The sequence below is a fragment of the Stomoxys calcitrans genome, chromosome 4, assembly GCF_963082655.1.
Source record: "Stomoxys calcitrans chromosome 4, idStoCalc2.1, whole genome shotgun sequence".
Taxonomy (NCBI): Eukaryota; Metazoa; Arthropoda; class Insecta; order Diptera; family Muscidae; genus Stomoxys; species Stomoxys calcitrans.
The window spans coordinates 22420676-22435740 of record NC_081555.1 but is presented as its reverse complement, the minus strand read 5'-3'; the positions used below and the strand labels follow the sequence as shown (position 1 = coordinate 22435740).

The window sequence follows — 15065 nt, the reverse complement described above, 5'->3', positions numbered from 1 at the left end:
ATCCTCATCGCACTCATTTTTTCCAAACGGCGCCACTAATTTTTCAGTCGACTTAGTTGCCTGTTCGCAAAGAGAGCTAAAGTTTTTTTTTAAAGTTTTTACCTGCAAATTAACTGGAATATTGTCGAAATTCTTAACAAAATTTAGCAAAAACAAAAAGAATAATGTGTATGCTTTCGAAATTGCTAAAAATTCCATAAAATAAAAGTGTTTATAAGCAGAAAAACGTAAAAAAATCAAAGGTAAAAAACTGCCGAAGAAAAATTTTCCCATCCACTTGCCTTGTAATAATAAGGTGCCAACGTATAACATATGTATATATGGCTCTGTGTATGGGATGTGTGTTTGCGCGAGTGTGTGTGTAAAGTTTTCATATTGTGTCGTGTTGTGCAAACAGAGAGCAAAGTCAGTTGAGTGGCGTGTCATCGGCGTCATATTTTCTTTTTTAATTTGGCAGCAACCGTCAATAATAAAATTGTCACAAGAATTGAAGAAGTGGGTAGTAATTAATCAAAATTTATTGATTTGTTTTATTTGTTAGCTAATAAGCTTTTTAAAGTCATGAACCAATTGAGTATTTAGTTTTGGAGCTACATTGAAAAAAAAGCTTACAATAATGTACGGGACACGACGATTTTGGGTTTTATGGTACTACTATTAACCATGACTTGAACCAGATATTTAAAGGTTTGTAAGCAATAAGTGTAAAAGTAAATCAAAAGAAGTTTTGTGAATAATACGGCGACAATAGGGCCAGCCCCCAACGGATCATCTTAACAATTTTACCGAAAAATCTGTCTACGGGTCGCTTGTCCCATTTCAAAAATATTTGGTACACAAAATAGTTTTGACAATCCTCAAAACTCCACAATTGTTATAGTGATTTTGAGGAGAAATTATGGAGCATTCGAGAGATCCCTCACGATTTTCCGGATTTTCCGAGAGCTACGGGAAGTGGTGAAGCCACCCCTCGGTGCTGCCTGTTTGCTTTTATAAAGTCTCTACAGACATTCGACCGCCTTTTCCTTCAGGACATTAGTAGAGGCCTGTGTTGGCAGACGGGTCGGATCTCTGGTCGGTGAGAATTTTTTGGTCTCTATGCGGGCCTTTCGTTTTCTCTCTCTTTTGTATTCAGGCACATATGCTCGAAACTCTTCGCTAGCTTAACCAGTTCTGTCGCCCTTCAGGCAGTCCTTATTTGCCCCTCAGTTTGGTTGTAGGTTCTGGGTCTAGGTTCATGCGATTCGCGTTTCGTTTGCATGTAATTCGCTTAACTCTCATATCAATGTCCTCCATAGTCCCCATTAATTGCCAATGACACGATGATCATTTGCTTCTACCCAATTTTGGATTCGTTGTTTTGTATAACAATGGGTATGCAAACAAAAATTCACTAAAATCGGCCCACCCACCTCCGAAATGGTAAGGATCAATTCAAACTTTTTTATGCAAACAAATGCAGAAATAAACAATCACATATTGACTATTACTTTTAATATTGTAAGGTATTGAATTTTTATTTATTTGGTAATATAGAGGAGAAAATGTCAATGACCAGAATATTTTTTTTCATTTATTATTTTCTTTTCTGATTATTTAACTTAAATTTAAATAAAAATTTTATTTCCCTGTTTAAAAAAAAATGCATCCCGGCTGTGTAAACAAACAGCTGGCATGTGAATAACAAATAACGGTAATATTTGATGTTGGCTCAAATGCCGCCGTTGAAAATTTTTCTAGACGCCGCCGACACCGACATTAAAAGAACATTCACAACGGCTTTGTTCTGTGAGAGCATAGAGTGGAACAAGAAAAAGGTCCACGTAAACTTAAGTTTTGCACAACACCAACAACGAAACGCAAGGGGTACAAACAAAAACAAGAGAAAGGAATTATTTAATATTTTCTTTTTTTTTTGTGTATGGGGAGACAGACTAACTACAAGTAAATACAAATGAAAGTAAATCTGATGTTCGTAATCATCATTATTTTGCAAAGAGTATATATTTTGTTTTTAAATGAAATGCTTTATCATGCTTTTGTTTTCTATTCGTTTTTATATATTTTTTTTTGTTTTCTGTGGTTGTTTTGTTTTGGGGGTTTTTGTATGCCCATTATTCCTTAACAACGACAATGACGGCTACGCTACGCTACACTTACATATGCTCAGGGGGTGCATTCAACTTTTGAGCTAATTTAGGAATCCGGTTTATGTTACTAAAAATCAATAATTTTTTATTTTTTCTTTTAGTTTTTTACATAACACCTGGTTTGTTTAGTGGCTTTGTATGTGTGTATTCTAGTTTGTCCATTGGCAATCATTTAATATTTTTGTAAATACCTATTTTTTTAACTTTAAACTATCAGGGGCTTTTAATAGAACAGCACTTTGATTTTGAATAAGGCCAACATGTCTTGGGTACATCATCACAAACCATCTACATCATCAACAAACAACACATCATCACTTTTAACATCATCATCATCATTATCCTCTTTAGCGAAAACTGCAAATCCTTGTTCAACAGCTCAGCAAAATTTCAATATTAATGCCTCAACCATGCCTACTTCTCCCATGGCTGCTGCAAATGTAGCCCAGAAACAGGTGTTGCCGCCACCAACGCGTCCACCTTTTTCCTCGTCGTCATCTGCATCATCATTAACAGCAACATCTGTACTGAGGTCTCAGGCTACTTCGAATAATTCTTCTCTCTTGATGACGTCACAACAATATCCAAATAAAACGAATTTACATACGACCACAAATAGCACCATGCCGTCAATGCGTTTAAGTAATACTTCAAATGCTCCTTATACGCTGGCACAACAACCGCAACAGCAGCAGCGTCAACAGTATATACCACCCACTGCTACACCACAATATGGTACTCCCAATAACAATACCAGCACAACCAACAATCATCTGGTACAAGGGCCATTTAATAATAATCAACAGGTAAAGTTTCAATGTTTCATCTCGGTGTCTTTGTTTTCATATTTCATTGTGGGTATTTTAATATTTAGTTATTGTATATATACAATTCATTTGGTCCTAAGATGATCATGGTGACCCCCTTCTATTTTATCACATTCATTTGGCTAGGATTTGTTAATAGCATTGTTTTATTGGTTTCTTCTTTGGCATACTCTATTCTTTATCAAAATATAATTTACTGGTCTTTGTGTTTGTATTTTATATTTTTTTATCACAAATTATTTTCTCTTAGACTTGTTTGGTTTTTATTGTTTTTTTTTTATCATCATATTTTGGCACTCTTCTAATTTTTTTGTTTATATGTTTTTTTAGATATTATACAGGCATAGAGTTTGGGTTTGGGAGGGATTGCTATATTTAGAAACAGATTCTATGACTTAAGTGGAAAATCGCACAAGCAAATGATTTTTTACCTGTTATGATGATGTCAGTTTATGGGGAAAAGGGGGATTTTTTGAAAAAGTGTCACTACTATTAGTTTTGGGAAAAGAGAAAACCAAATAAATAAAAAAAGAAAATAGTTTTGAGTTCAAATAAAAGAAAATTATTTATAAATATAAAAAATTACATACATATTGTAAGATAATAAAACTATGACCAATTTTTCCAAATTTTGTGAAAAAATCTGAAGAAACAAAATTTTGAAAAAAAAAATTTGTTAAAAAAATTGGCACAAATAAAAAGTCCAATTTTTTAAATTTGATGCTTTGGTGAAAAACTTATAAAATTCAAAATTGTTGTTTTAAATCCTACAAAATCCATCAAAAAATTTATATTTTTAAAAAAGAATTACTTCATTTTAATTCAAAAGGGCTCTAACCTAACATTCTTGAGCGTCTAGAGGGCGCAATTCTCATCCGATTTGGCTGATTTTTGAACGTGATGTTTTGATATTACTTCCAAAAATTGTGCTAAGTATGGTTCAAATCGGTTCAAATCGGTTCATAACCTGATATAGCTGCCATATAAACCGATCTTGGATCTTGGCTTCATGAGCCACTAGAGGGCGCAATTTTCATCCGATTTGCCTGAAATTTTGCATGAAGTGTTTTGTTATGACTTCCAACAACCGTGCTAAGTATGGTTGAAATCGGTCCATAACCTGATATAGTTGCCATATATACCGATCTTGGATCTTGACTTCTTGAGTAAATAGAGGTTGCATTTCTCATCCGATTTGGCTGAAATTTTGTATGAAGTTTTTTGTTATGAATTTCAATTTTTATCCGATTGGGCTGAGATTTTGCACGTGGTGTTTTGGTATTACTTCCGACAACTGTGCAAATTATGGTTGAAATCGGTTCATAACCCGATATAGCTGCCATATAAACCGATCTTGGGTCTTGCCTTCTTGAGTCAATAGAAAAAAAATATAAATTGACAATTTTTTGGCCAAAATAATAAATAAATAATAAATTTTATTGTAAAGTATTTTTTTTTTTTCGAAAATCAAACAAAATTTTTCCCCATATAAAAATTTAATAAAACTTTGTAGTATTTTCATTAAAATAAAGTCTTTTTAAGAAAATTTTGGAAATATATAATTTCCTCTTTTTTGAAAAAAATCTGGGTAAATATTTTATGTCAATTTTGTAAAGCAATTTGATTTTTTTGCCATAAACATACAATTTTCCAACCATAATAAAGAAAACGTTGAACAACAAAAAATATGTAACCCAGACATAATTCGGTAGAATTTTTTAAAAAGATTTTCTCATAAAATTAAAAAAAAAATTAAGAAAATTTTTTAAAATTAAAAGAATAAAAAGTTTTGATTAATGTTTTATAAAATACATTTTGTTTGTTAGTGTTTACTCAGCTTGAGGTCATTTGTGTAAAATTAAAAAAAAATCTGATGTTTTGTTTTTTTTTAATACTTTATTATTTCTTTTGATTTTCCAATATTTTGAAATATCGACGATGTTTGTCCTAAGGGTTTTGTTTTTGCGAGGATGACAATTGACTGGTTCCCCACGGAGTTACTCCATAAATTTTGAAAAAATGTTCTAATAACATAGTATTTTTGTACGGTTTTCTTAAAATTAAAAATCTTGAGCAATGTTTTGTTTTTATAAAAATAAAATATAAAAATTGTTTTGTAAAAATAAAATTAAAAAAAAAAAAATTTTTTAAAACATTCCTGTTAAAATAAAGTTAAACGATGTAAACCGAAAAATCGGAAATAAACTAAAAGAACACCCTAAAACACTTCGTTTTAACTGACCTGAAGCCGACACCATTAAGTAAGCCATTAAGATACCAAAAGGTCAACTATACGCCAAGAAATCAATAAAAATTTTGGAAAAATTTTCTTATAATAAATTTTTGATAAATTTATTTTTGGTAATGTTAAAAGTGTGACATTTTTTAAAATACATTTTTTGACAAATATAAATAAAACTTTTGAAACAATATTTGACCAAAAATTAAAAACTTATAACATTTAAAAAAAATTATTATATAAATTATAAAAGTTTTATAAAAGCAAAAATTTTATTAAAAATTATAAATTTGCTGTATTTTTTTATAAAACTTTGACCATTTTTTGTTTTCTACAGAAACAAAATTGTGTGATAAAAAATATATTTTTAGAAAATTTTGTGTTAAAATAAAATTTCGTCACAAAAAATTTTAATAATTTTTTATTAATATTTAATCAATATTTTTTTAAACACAATTTTTGTAAAAAAAATTTTCTTAAACAAAATTTTTAAAAAATATTCTTAAAATACAATTTTTGAAATAATTTTCCAAAACAAAACGATATTCTTACTTACTTTAATTGGCTATGACAGAACAATTTTTTAAGAAAATACAAGGTCGAGCTGAAAAGCCAGTACAAATAATGGATGGAAGTTTGCGGCTTCGTGGAAGAGACATGCGAGGCCTCAAGGCTACAGAAACTCCCAGTTGAACCTTTTACCATAGGGTTCAATCAGAAGTCAGAGAATTATTTTTTGGATACACAGTAGGGAACCTGACGTACATGGGAGAAACTTTCATTGTCATTTTAGCCAATTCAGGCCTCTATAGAACTTCAAAATGAGTGAGAGGTGTAAGCGCCTGGAGGGAGTGTACACATTATTCTGTGTCTCTCCTTGCAATTGCAATTAGTGACGTAAAAAATGTGCACATCATCATCACACCCCTAGAGAAGTACGCCTAACCCTGTGTCCCTCGCCACATTTTAGATCTGTTGTTGCAATGCCAAGTCAGGACTCTTATCAGCAGTCATGACTTGGCAAAATTTCCCTACTAAGCTGTTGCTGTTGTTGTATCAGTGTGCTGTATGTACACTGAGGCGGCAGCCCTTGCCGATGAAGGAATTCATCGGGTCAATCCGGCACCTACAATCGGCTGCCATGGAATTGTTCTCTACTAAGTGACATCGCTTTGTGGCACGTTGTTCGGAATCGTCAATAAAAAAGATGTTCCTTATCATAGAGCTTAAACATTAATCGGACAACACTCCTTATTTTTTTATAATTTATTTATTTTTTATTGGTATAAAATTATTTACAATAGATTGTTCATAGTCAAATTTGCAAAATTTGGCTTTTGATCATCCATGGCCTTATACATAGATGTGATGAATTACTCGCCTCTTTCTATCTATCGTTTTAGCATTGCTTAATAAACTGGCGGCTGAAAGCCGCGCCGTATCTCTCCGTAACGTTCACTACCTTCAAATTTTTAAAATTTTGTTACTTAGAAAGATTTTCCACTTTGAAATTTTACTTCATAAATTTGTTACATGCGTAAAAATAATTGAATTTTAATGTTTCTTTAAATCTTCCAACAGAATTCGTGGCAAACACATTCTGTAACTTCACAAAATTATTTGCCAACATCAAAAATGATGCCACAAATGCAACCTCCATTGCCAACAGTGGGAGCAACAAATGCTGGGGCAAATAACAATTGGCAAAGTGGACAGCAAAATTATCAGAGCAGTAATATGATGTATCAACAGCATGCAGGTGGTGTAGCGCCACAACAACACCAGCAACATCAACAGCAACAATGGCCGCAGCAAAATTCGGCTGTCAATCAGCAGATGTATGATAATTCATTCAATCATCAGCAGCAACAGGTCAGCAATAATGCGTATCAACAACAACAACAGCAACAAGCAGCTGCAGCCTCATATTTTCAACAAGCTGCAGCACCACAACCCCAACAACAGCAACAACCACTACAAACATCATTAACCAACATGTCACAAACAACAACAACAAATGCAGTCAATTTCTTTGACAATGCCAATAATAACAACAACAACAACCAATCTACCGGTGATGGTTGGGGTGATTGGGATTGGAATGATAACTCTACTATAGAAGCCAATGAGAGCGCTATTCAACATCAGCAGCAGCAGCAGCAGCAGCAAATCTCTACTCAAATGCATCATCCACCACAATCACAGCAACAAACTCAACCACCACCCCCAACAGCAGTAGCCGCACCACCACCACTACCTGCTGTTGCTAACGACCACAATCAGGCATTTAATTCTTCTAACATTATTGCTGATAGTTTTAATCAGCAATCAAATGATACTTGGAATTGGAATGCTACCAATGCTGCAGTTGAGAATGTGCCAGCTCATGTTGAGAATAAAACGGCACTGGCAAAGGTAGAGCAGCAGCATAATGACAATTGGAATTGGACAACCACGAACGAGGAGGACACTCAGCCTCAGCAGCAACAACAACAACAACAAACAGTTGTTACGAACGATCACGCCAGCAACGATAATTGGAATTGGTCATCGAACGAAACGAATCAGCAACAAATTGCACAAACAACATCTACGGTGCAGGATATCAAGCAAGCTGTTCAGCCAGCTTCAAAATCTGTAGAAGCCGCCGCCATCATGCCCTTAGCACCACCTCCAACGGAATTTTCTTCGAGTGCTGTATCGGAAAATCACAACTATAACACAAATGCAGCACCTCAAACATCGACATCAACTAACATTCCAAACACAGTATTTGTGTCGCAAGCCAAACCGGTGACCTTGCCCTCTCGGCAATATGCCTCGCCTCCCATGGGCAATACTCCGGTCAGTGAAAACCCTCCCACAGAGGGTACTGCATTAATGCCTCCCCAGGCCTTCCAAAATGCCGAGGAGGCAGCTGTTAGCAGACCAACTAATTTGCAATCACCTGCTTTGCCGCCACCAACAACCACTGTTCCTCCACCCGCCGGTTTGCCTCCTGCAGCAACAGCGGCTGCAGCTGGAAATCCATTTAAACGTTCGGGTTTGGCTCAACATCATCGTGCTACTGCTTTAATGCCCACTATGCCACAAGCTAGTCCTGCTGTTTTTAATATGCCGCCGCCACCGCCAGCAGATTTTGCGAATCCCTCATCATCGTCCAATGTAACACTGATGGAGCCCGAAAACAATGAAATTCCCTCACAAGAAAATCAAGAAATTTTGGCTCCCCCTGCAGCCATAATGCAACCGTCATTGCAACCACCAACCTCCACCATTAGTTTGCCAAATGCTGCTACAGTGGCACAGCCTCCTAATGATGAACGCAATCAATATCTGCAGACCAGTCATCTATCGGAAAATTCCGAAGATCAACAGCCTGAAGCGGATGGCCTTTTACCACCTCCAGGTTTATCGCGTTTGGTTTTGGGCGAACCAGAATTGGAGGCCTCACAAAGGATGGTTATGGGTACTGATGCGCCTGTGCTGGGTAGTAATGCCACCGTGGCAGATGTTATGCATTTGGAAGAGCGTCATGCAGATGGCGAGGATACAGCTTCAGAAAATGCAGTGCCTGTTATAAGTGGTGCGATGGGTGGTGTTGGCGGACAAGGTTGTAAGTGAATTTATTGATTTTTTTCCTTTAATCAGACATTAACGAATTTATTTTGTATATTTTTATATAGCTCCCCCCTCCACATCCGATCGTAATCTGTATTTGGTCCCTGGCGAAAGCAATGTCAATAACCAACAACGAGTTGTCACTGGAGTGGAGTTGCAAGAGCAAAGAGAAATCGAAATGGATGGTGAAAATCTTGAAGATCAGCAACAACAACAACAACAACAGCAGCAGCAAAACCATCATCATCAGCAGCCGCAACAACAGCAGCATCATAACCATCATCAGCCATCTCCCCAAACTCATCAAACTCTATCGCCTGAAGCTCGCAATGAACCTCCTGTTGAGGGAGCCGCTGACATTATTGAGCCTTCTGTGCCTGCACCTAGCGTAAGTCAACCTTTGGAGCAAGCCTCCGATGCACATCATCATCCCCATCAGCCCTCAAAAACCAAGGAATCGCATAATAATATTTCTTCGCCCAATGATGACGATGACAGCGATGAGCGCCTTCTCAATGAACGAGCCATGGACCATAGCACTGCCGGTTCTTCAAAGTCTCGCACGAAATATGACAATGAACGCTACGGGGGTCGCGTTAGACGTTCCTTGAATCGTTATGCAGCTTATGCATCTGACGAATATGTGAATAGCGATGGTGATGGTGACTATTCCAGTGACCGCGAAGAACGTGAACGTAGGGAAAGAAATGATCGTCGTCGTAATTATCGTGAGGGTAGTGTACGCAGTGATCGCGGCGGAGACGAAGACGAGAGCAAACGTAATCGCCGTCAGCAACGTGATAAACGTGACAAATACTATTACGAAGGCGAGGAACGCCCAAGGGCAGGCGAACGTTCCAAGACCGACTCCAGACGTTCCCAACGGCAGCGGGGCTATGAGAATGATTCACGCTATGAAACCGAAGAGTCTACACGTTTTGATGCGCGCAAAGAATCATCTCGCCGCAGCATGCGTCATTCGGAGGCCGCGGAGCGTAATCGTCGTGGTGATCGCAGTGATCAAGGTGGCGAATATGAGGATTATCCTCGCAAAGGACAAGGCTATCGTTCTTCTAAGCGTTCTGGCGAAAACTATGAATCTGATCGTAGGGACAGAAGACGCGGCGGCGATGACTATGACAATACAATCGAAAGACGGCGTCGCAGCGATAAACATCGTGACCGTGATCCCCGTTACAATGATCCTCGCTATGATCCACGCGAATATGAAGAATATCGCAAACATAGTTCGCGTAATGCTCGTGACAGTGATTTGGAGAAAGAAGGTGGCGGCGGTGGAGGACCACCACGTTCTGGCAGAATGCATCATGATGGCCGTCATGCTGCTGCCATGTATGGTGGTTACCCTGGCGGAGGATACTATGATCCATATACCGCCTACTACTATCAACAAATGGCACGCAACAATCCCCAAGCCTATGCCGAATGGTATAAGAAATACTATGGCCAACATGCTGCTGCCGTGACAGCTGGTTCTACGCAGGCAATGCCAGCCAGCGCAGACACCTCATTGACCGCTGCAGCCAATGATGGACGTGAATCGGTGCACTCTGGACGCAGTTCAGCTCATAATGATTTAAAAGATAGGTAAGTTGTAAAAGTCTCCAAGAGTTATGAAGGAAAATGCCTTTAAGCTGTTTTTGCAAAAAAGAAATTTATTTTTTTTTTAATTTCTTTGCATTAATTGATTTTTTTCCTTTATTATTTTGAAAATTTTTATTATTAATTATTTCAAATGCTCAAAAATCTTCCGTTATCCTTTGTTTTTTTTTTATTAATATGTTTGTGTAGTTGGTCATGTGCCTAATTTTCCGCCAACTAACCAGTGTAACCATTGTTTGTAAATTTTCTGTTGTTACCTTACCTGTTGCTTCTGTTTTAAGCTGTTATACTAGTTGCCTTTCCCTTTCCCATTTTTAACAAACCTGTAGAACATTGGAAACTGTTTTAGCTCGTTAAATTAGGTGCTAGAATTTAGAGATTTTTTTACTTTGTAGCTTTAAACTTGAACTTTATAAAACAAAACAAAGAAAACCAAATTCTTTTACATATCTGTGATAGTGGATAAACAGAATTTTTTTCAAAAATTCCGTGATTTCGTAATTTAAAGTTAGTTTTGGTGTTGCATTATAAGTTATTTACCCTATAACAAAAGGTTACGTTGAAGGACTCGCGGCTAGCAACCTGGGTTCCTAGTGAGAGCTTCTGTAAACCAAAACACCATCAGCTCGGCACGGGATAACTATGAGCGCCGCACAGGCTGGAACTTTGAGCTTATATCTGTGTGGTGTTTATCGTAGTCAGGAGAAGCTCACCTGAGAGCTGAGACTCTCCACTCGATATATGGCCAAGACGTTGCCGCGGTTCCCATGGCAGCCGGTTGCGCACCGGATTGATCTGATGGATTCCTTCATCGGCAAGGGCTGCAGCTTTAGTGTACAACACACTGCTACAACAACAACACCGACAACGTTGCCGCGGTGATTGGTCCGATGGACCGGAAAATGATGGCTTATCTATTGAGCTAAACGAGGATCGGCGATGAGCAGGTTTTCGCTTCATTCGTGCGCTGATCATAGAAAATGCCTACTATCAAAAAGCTCGCACTGAGAGGGGTCCACTGATTCCGTAGCACGATCTTAGGAGCAATCCATTACCGTCCAGATCGTCGAGTTCATCGTTCTCCTCTAACCATTGATGGCCCGGGACCCAGCAGATATCCCCATAGTTAGAAAAACTCCTCGCATCTTCTACGCAATCTCGACTTCAAATCCTTCTGTGTCGCTAGAGTGTCCTCGAATATTTTGACAGTCCGATAAAACAGCTGTTTCTGAATTGAAATTTTCTCCAGTACCTTCAAACCGAAGAAGATCTTCGCCTGAAATACGCTGCACTCGTCCAGAATTCTATATGGTTTTCTGATTTCAAGTACCTCAATAAATTCGCCTGCCCTGTGCCCCCATCCTATACCCATCTGAGTACACAAATGATAACGTGCATGACGCCCAGAGATCCCTTTTCGTGAAAATGACGTCCAACGCCTTAACAAAGGTGGACTGCTCTGGTAATTAATGCCTCGCGCGGCATATATCATGCCGCCACGCCGTGCCCCATCAGAACAGAAGAATGTGCAGCCTGAGGGGCGGCAGGTTCCTGATTTCCTCAATCAAAGGGCCACACACTTAACATACAAGTGCAGAGGCTATAGACCGAGCTTTGCATTCAGTCATCTCAGGGTGCACTTCTTCTTGCTCCCAAGGTCAGCACCACCGCTATACCCTGTAGCTTCTCGATCATCCTGTGGAGAACACAGTTGTCTAGAGGCCAATGCCTTATCAGACATTCATAGATAAGAGTCGACTTAACCACCGCTCTTAACATTCAGTGTACCGTCCCAGGTCTAGGCCCGAAGCACTTTAAGTCTCCTTTTATCCTTTCCTTGACGTTCCTTCTCCAGCCTAGTCTCTATTAACAATGGATCGAAATTGTCTAAATCAAACTGTTTAGAGCATCTGTCGCTCTAAATTAAAACTAAGCCCATCTCATGTAACCTTTATGAAAGAAAAGAAGGTTTCGGTATTTTACGTATTTTTTATTATTTGTAAAATCCTTGATATTAAAAATGGGTCATATCGGTCCACGTTTCAGTATAGCCTTCATATATGAAAATTGCATATTTACCCACGAACGTTCCATAAAGGACAAACTTCTTACGCATCAATGAATGCTGTCCGATTTAAGGTTAAACTCAATGATAAGGGGCTTCCTTTGGAGAAACCGAACGGCGTCCGACACCTCTTTGGGAAGAAGATTTTACATGGCAAAGTACCTCACAAATGTAGCCAGCATTAGCGGGGGATAACCACTGCTGAAATTTTTTTCAGATCTTCTCGCCAGAATTCGAAGCGGGCATTCAGCGCATTAAACGGACATGCTAAACTCTGCGCTACGATGGCCTCCTTATTTAGGAAGCCTATTTCAGGTATTTCCCTGCTTATTTGGTTGAAATTCCGTATTTGGGGTTGCATCTTTGTTATACCCTACAACACCTTTTCTTAGGAGCCAAAATGAACCTTAACTCTCCAACAAATGTGATTGCCCAACCCCGTGTCCTTCAACATAAACTTGCTTGTAGTCTACTGAAAATACTGGATTTGTCTAAACCTACGGGCTGACTACTAAATCATAGCCTAATTAATGTCTTGTTATATGCCAGTAATAATGTGTTGCCTATTCTATGCATTTGCTGTATGGCGGTTATAGCGGCCTTGTAATTATTTTGTAAAGGGTGATTTTTAGGCATAGTTATGTTTTTAGAAAAACTAATAAAACACACAATCTTTTATTGGAATCGATAAATTGATCTTGAGCCACGTGATCTTTGAAATGTACTGTTTTAAAAATAACTTCCTGCTCCGTTTCAAATAGTCCATTCGTAAGGCTCAATTTTGCACCGTTTTCGACTATTTTGGCATGTGTCCCCGAATTTAAGTTATATATTATACTCTAAGACTTCAATCGTCTTTTGGTCTGTCCACATAGACCAATGACTTCACATAACCCCACAAGAAATAGTCAAGAGGCATCAAATCATATGATTTTGGCGGTTTACACACAGATCCATTTTGGGAGATACACTGTTCACCAAATTCATATTTCAATAAGTCCATTGTTTGACAGGCTGTATGGTGTTTGGCCACCACATATCAACCAAGTCCAAAATTGTCAATTGCCGGGTATCATGCCTTCTTTCTTGTCATCAGGCAATAAACCACACCAAACTTTCGTTTTTTCGGGATGCATCGGTAATTCTTGTACGGAATGTGGCTGTTATTCACCCCAAGAGGCGATATTTTTGCTGTTTAGAGGAAGGAATGAATTTTTCGATAAAACAGTGGATTTCTACCGACAAATATTTTGATAACAAGTTTCAACTATTTGCTATCGTTACCGAGATAAAATGGCAGATTATACTAAGCACTATTATTTTTTTTTTTTTTTGGGTTGTGGGTTGAGTTATGGCGATGCTTATAAGGCACCAAAAGCCAGGTTATTAACTACTGCATGTAGACCCAGTCTACATCAGATGAACAGCTTCTCCTATACCCCTCCCTCAGGGGCGTGTAGATAAAACGATGTTGGACCAAGCAGCAGTGTGAGACAGCTCCAAGACCCAGTGTGAGTGGTATAATAGTGTTTGATTAAAAACGAAGCAGGCCCGCTGACCACAAAACACCAAAAACACTTTTTCCAGTTAAAATTGATAAAAAATACAGCTTCCAGTAAATCTAGGAGCTCCACAGGAGTCCAATAATATGTGTAACACGTATTAACAGGTTAGAACAAACACGATGCTTCACGATAAAATTTTTTCTTCACAGCCAGACAACATACACAGCCAAACGTCAAACGATTAAATTTATAATTTTGTAAAATGTACTTCCGAAGTTGGTGTCCCCACCAACTGTAAATTACAACACGTGTATTAAAAATACAGAATTAAAACCAATGTACAGTTATAACTGTACTGTGTATAACGATGACTAAGCATCGAATCCCGAAGCGTCCGCTTCAGACGAATTCTAAATGCAAAGTGTAAGCACTATTAACGTTCACAGATTATGTTTGTTATTATCAAACAGTGCTGCCAACCCTGAAAAACAAAATTCACAAAAAAAAATTCACCATTTACATTCACCACTACATAAACTGCTCAAGTCGTTGTGCTTAAAACGTGTTTAGCTTTACGGAGATCCGTTTTTCGATGCCACAATCTTTTATTGCATTATTATTATTAAAGTAAGCAATCTTTAATTGAGGATGCCAATTCCTCTTGGAAGTTTTTCAACACACATAAGTTACCAGTGTTTTCTTTATTTAAGCTTGGAAGTAGTAGACTACTTTGCAACTTCGCTTCTAAACATTTCAATGTTTATGACGAACAGATAGCTTCTCATAACGAAGTAAACGTCTGCTAAATTCACCAACTCATTACAAAATCAATAAAGAAAAAAACCATTTAGGCGTAATAATCGAGTCAATTTCTTAGGTGCTTATTGTATTACAGTTCATTTAATTTCTTTATCGATGATCTATTAAAGCATTTAGTTAAAATTTTGATGATTATAAGTTTGTAGTTTAAGCCCAAAAAGGTTATACGAAAGATTTTACATTACTCAAATTATAGCCATTTGTTTGTAAACTGTT

At 37.6% G+C, this 15065-nt stretch overlaps 1 protein-coding gene across 11 annotated transcripts in view; it reads left to right on the top strand.

The window, feature by feature from the left end:
- Positions 1 to 52: 52 nt before the first annotated feature.
- Positions 53 to 15065, top strand: part of LOC106085249 (uncharacterized) — a 38520-nt gene continuing 23507 nt past the window's right edge. For 4 of the 11 annotated variants that reach the window (XM_013249447.2, XM_013249454.2, XM_013249411.2 and 1 more), the window contains exons 1-3: positions 2396 to 2956; positions 6798 to 8832; positions 8903 to 10445. In XM_013249447.2, the coding sequence (XP_013104901.2) occupies positions 2411 to 2956; positions 6798 to 8832; positions 8903 to 10445 (4124 nt within the window). In that variant the 5' untranslated portion in view covers positions 2396 to 2410. Of the gene's footprint in view, positions 243 to 526; positions 688 to 2384; positions 2957 to 6797; positions 8833 to 8902; positions 10446 to 15065 lie in introns of those variants that run through there. The other 7 variants (XM_013249505.2, XM_013249497.2, XM_013249427.2 and 4 more) reach the window with 6 other exon arrangements.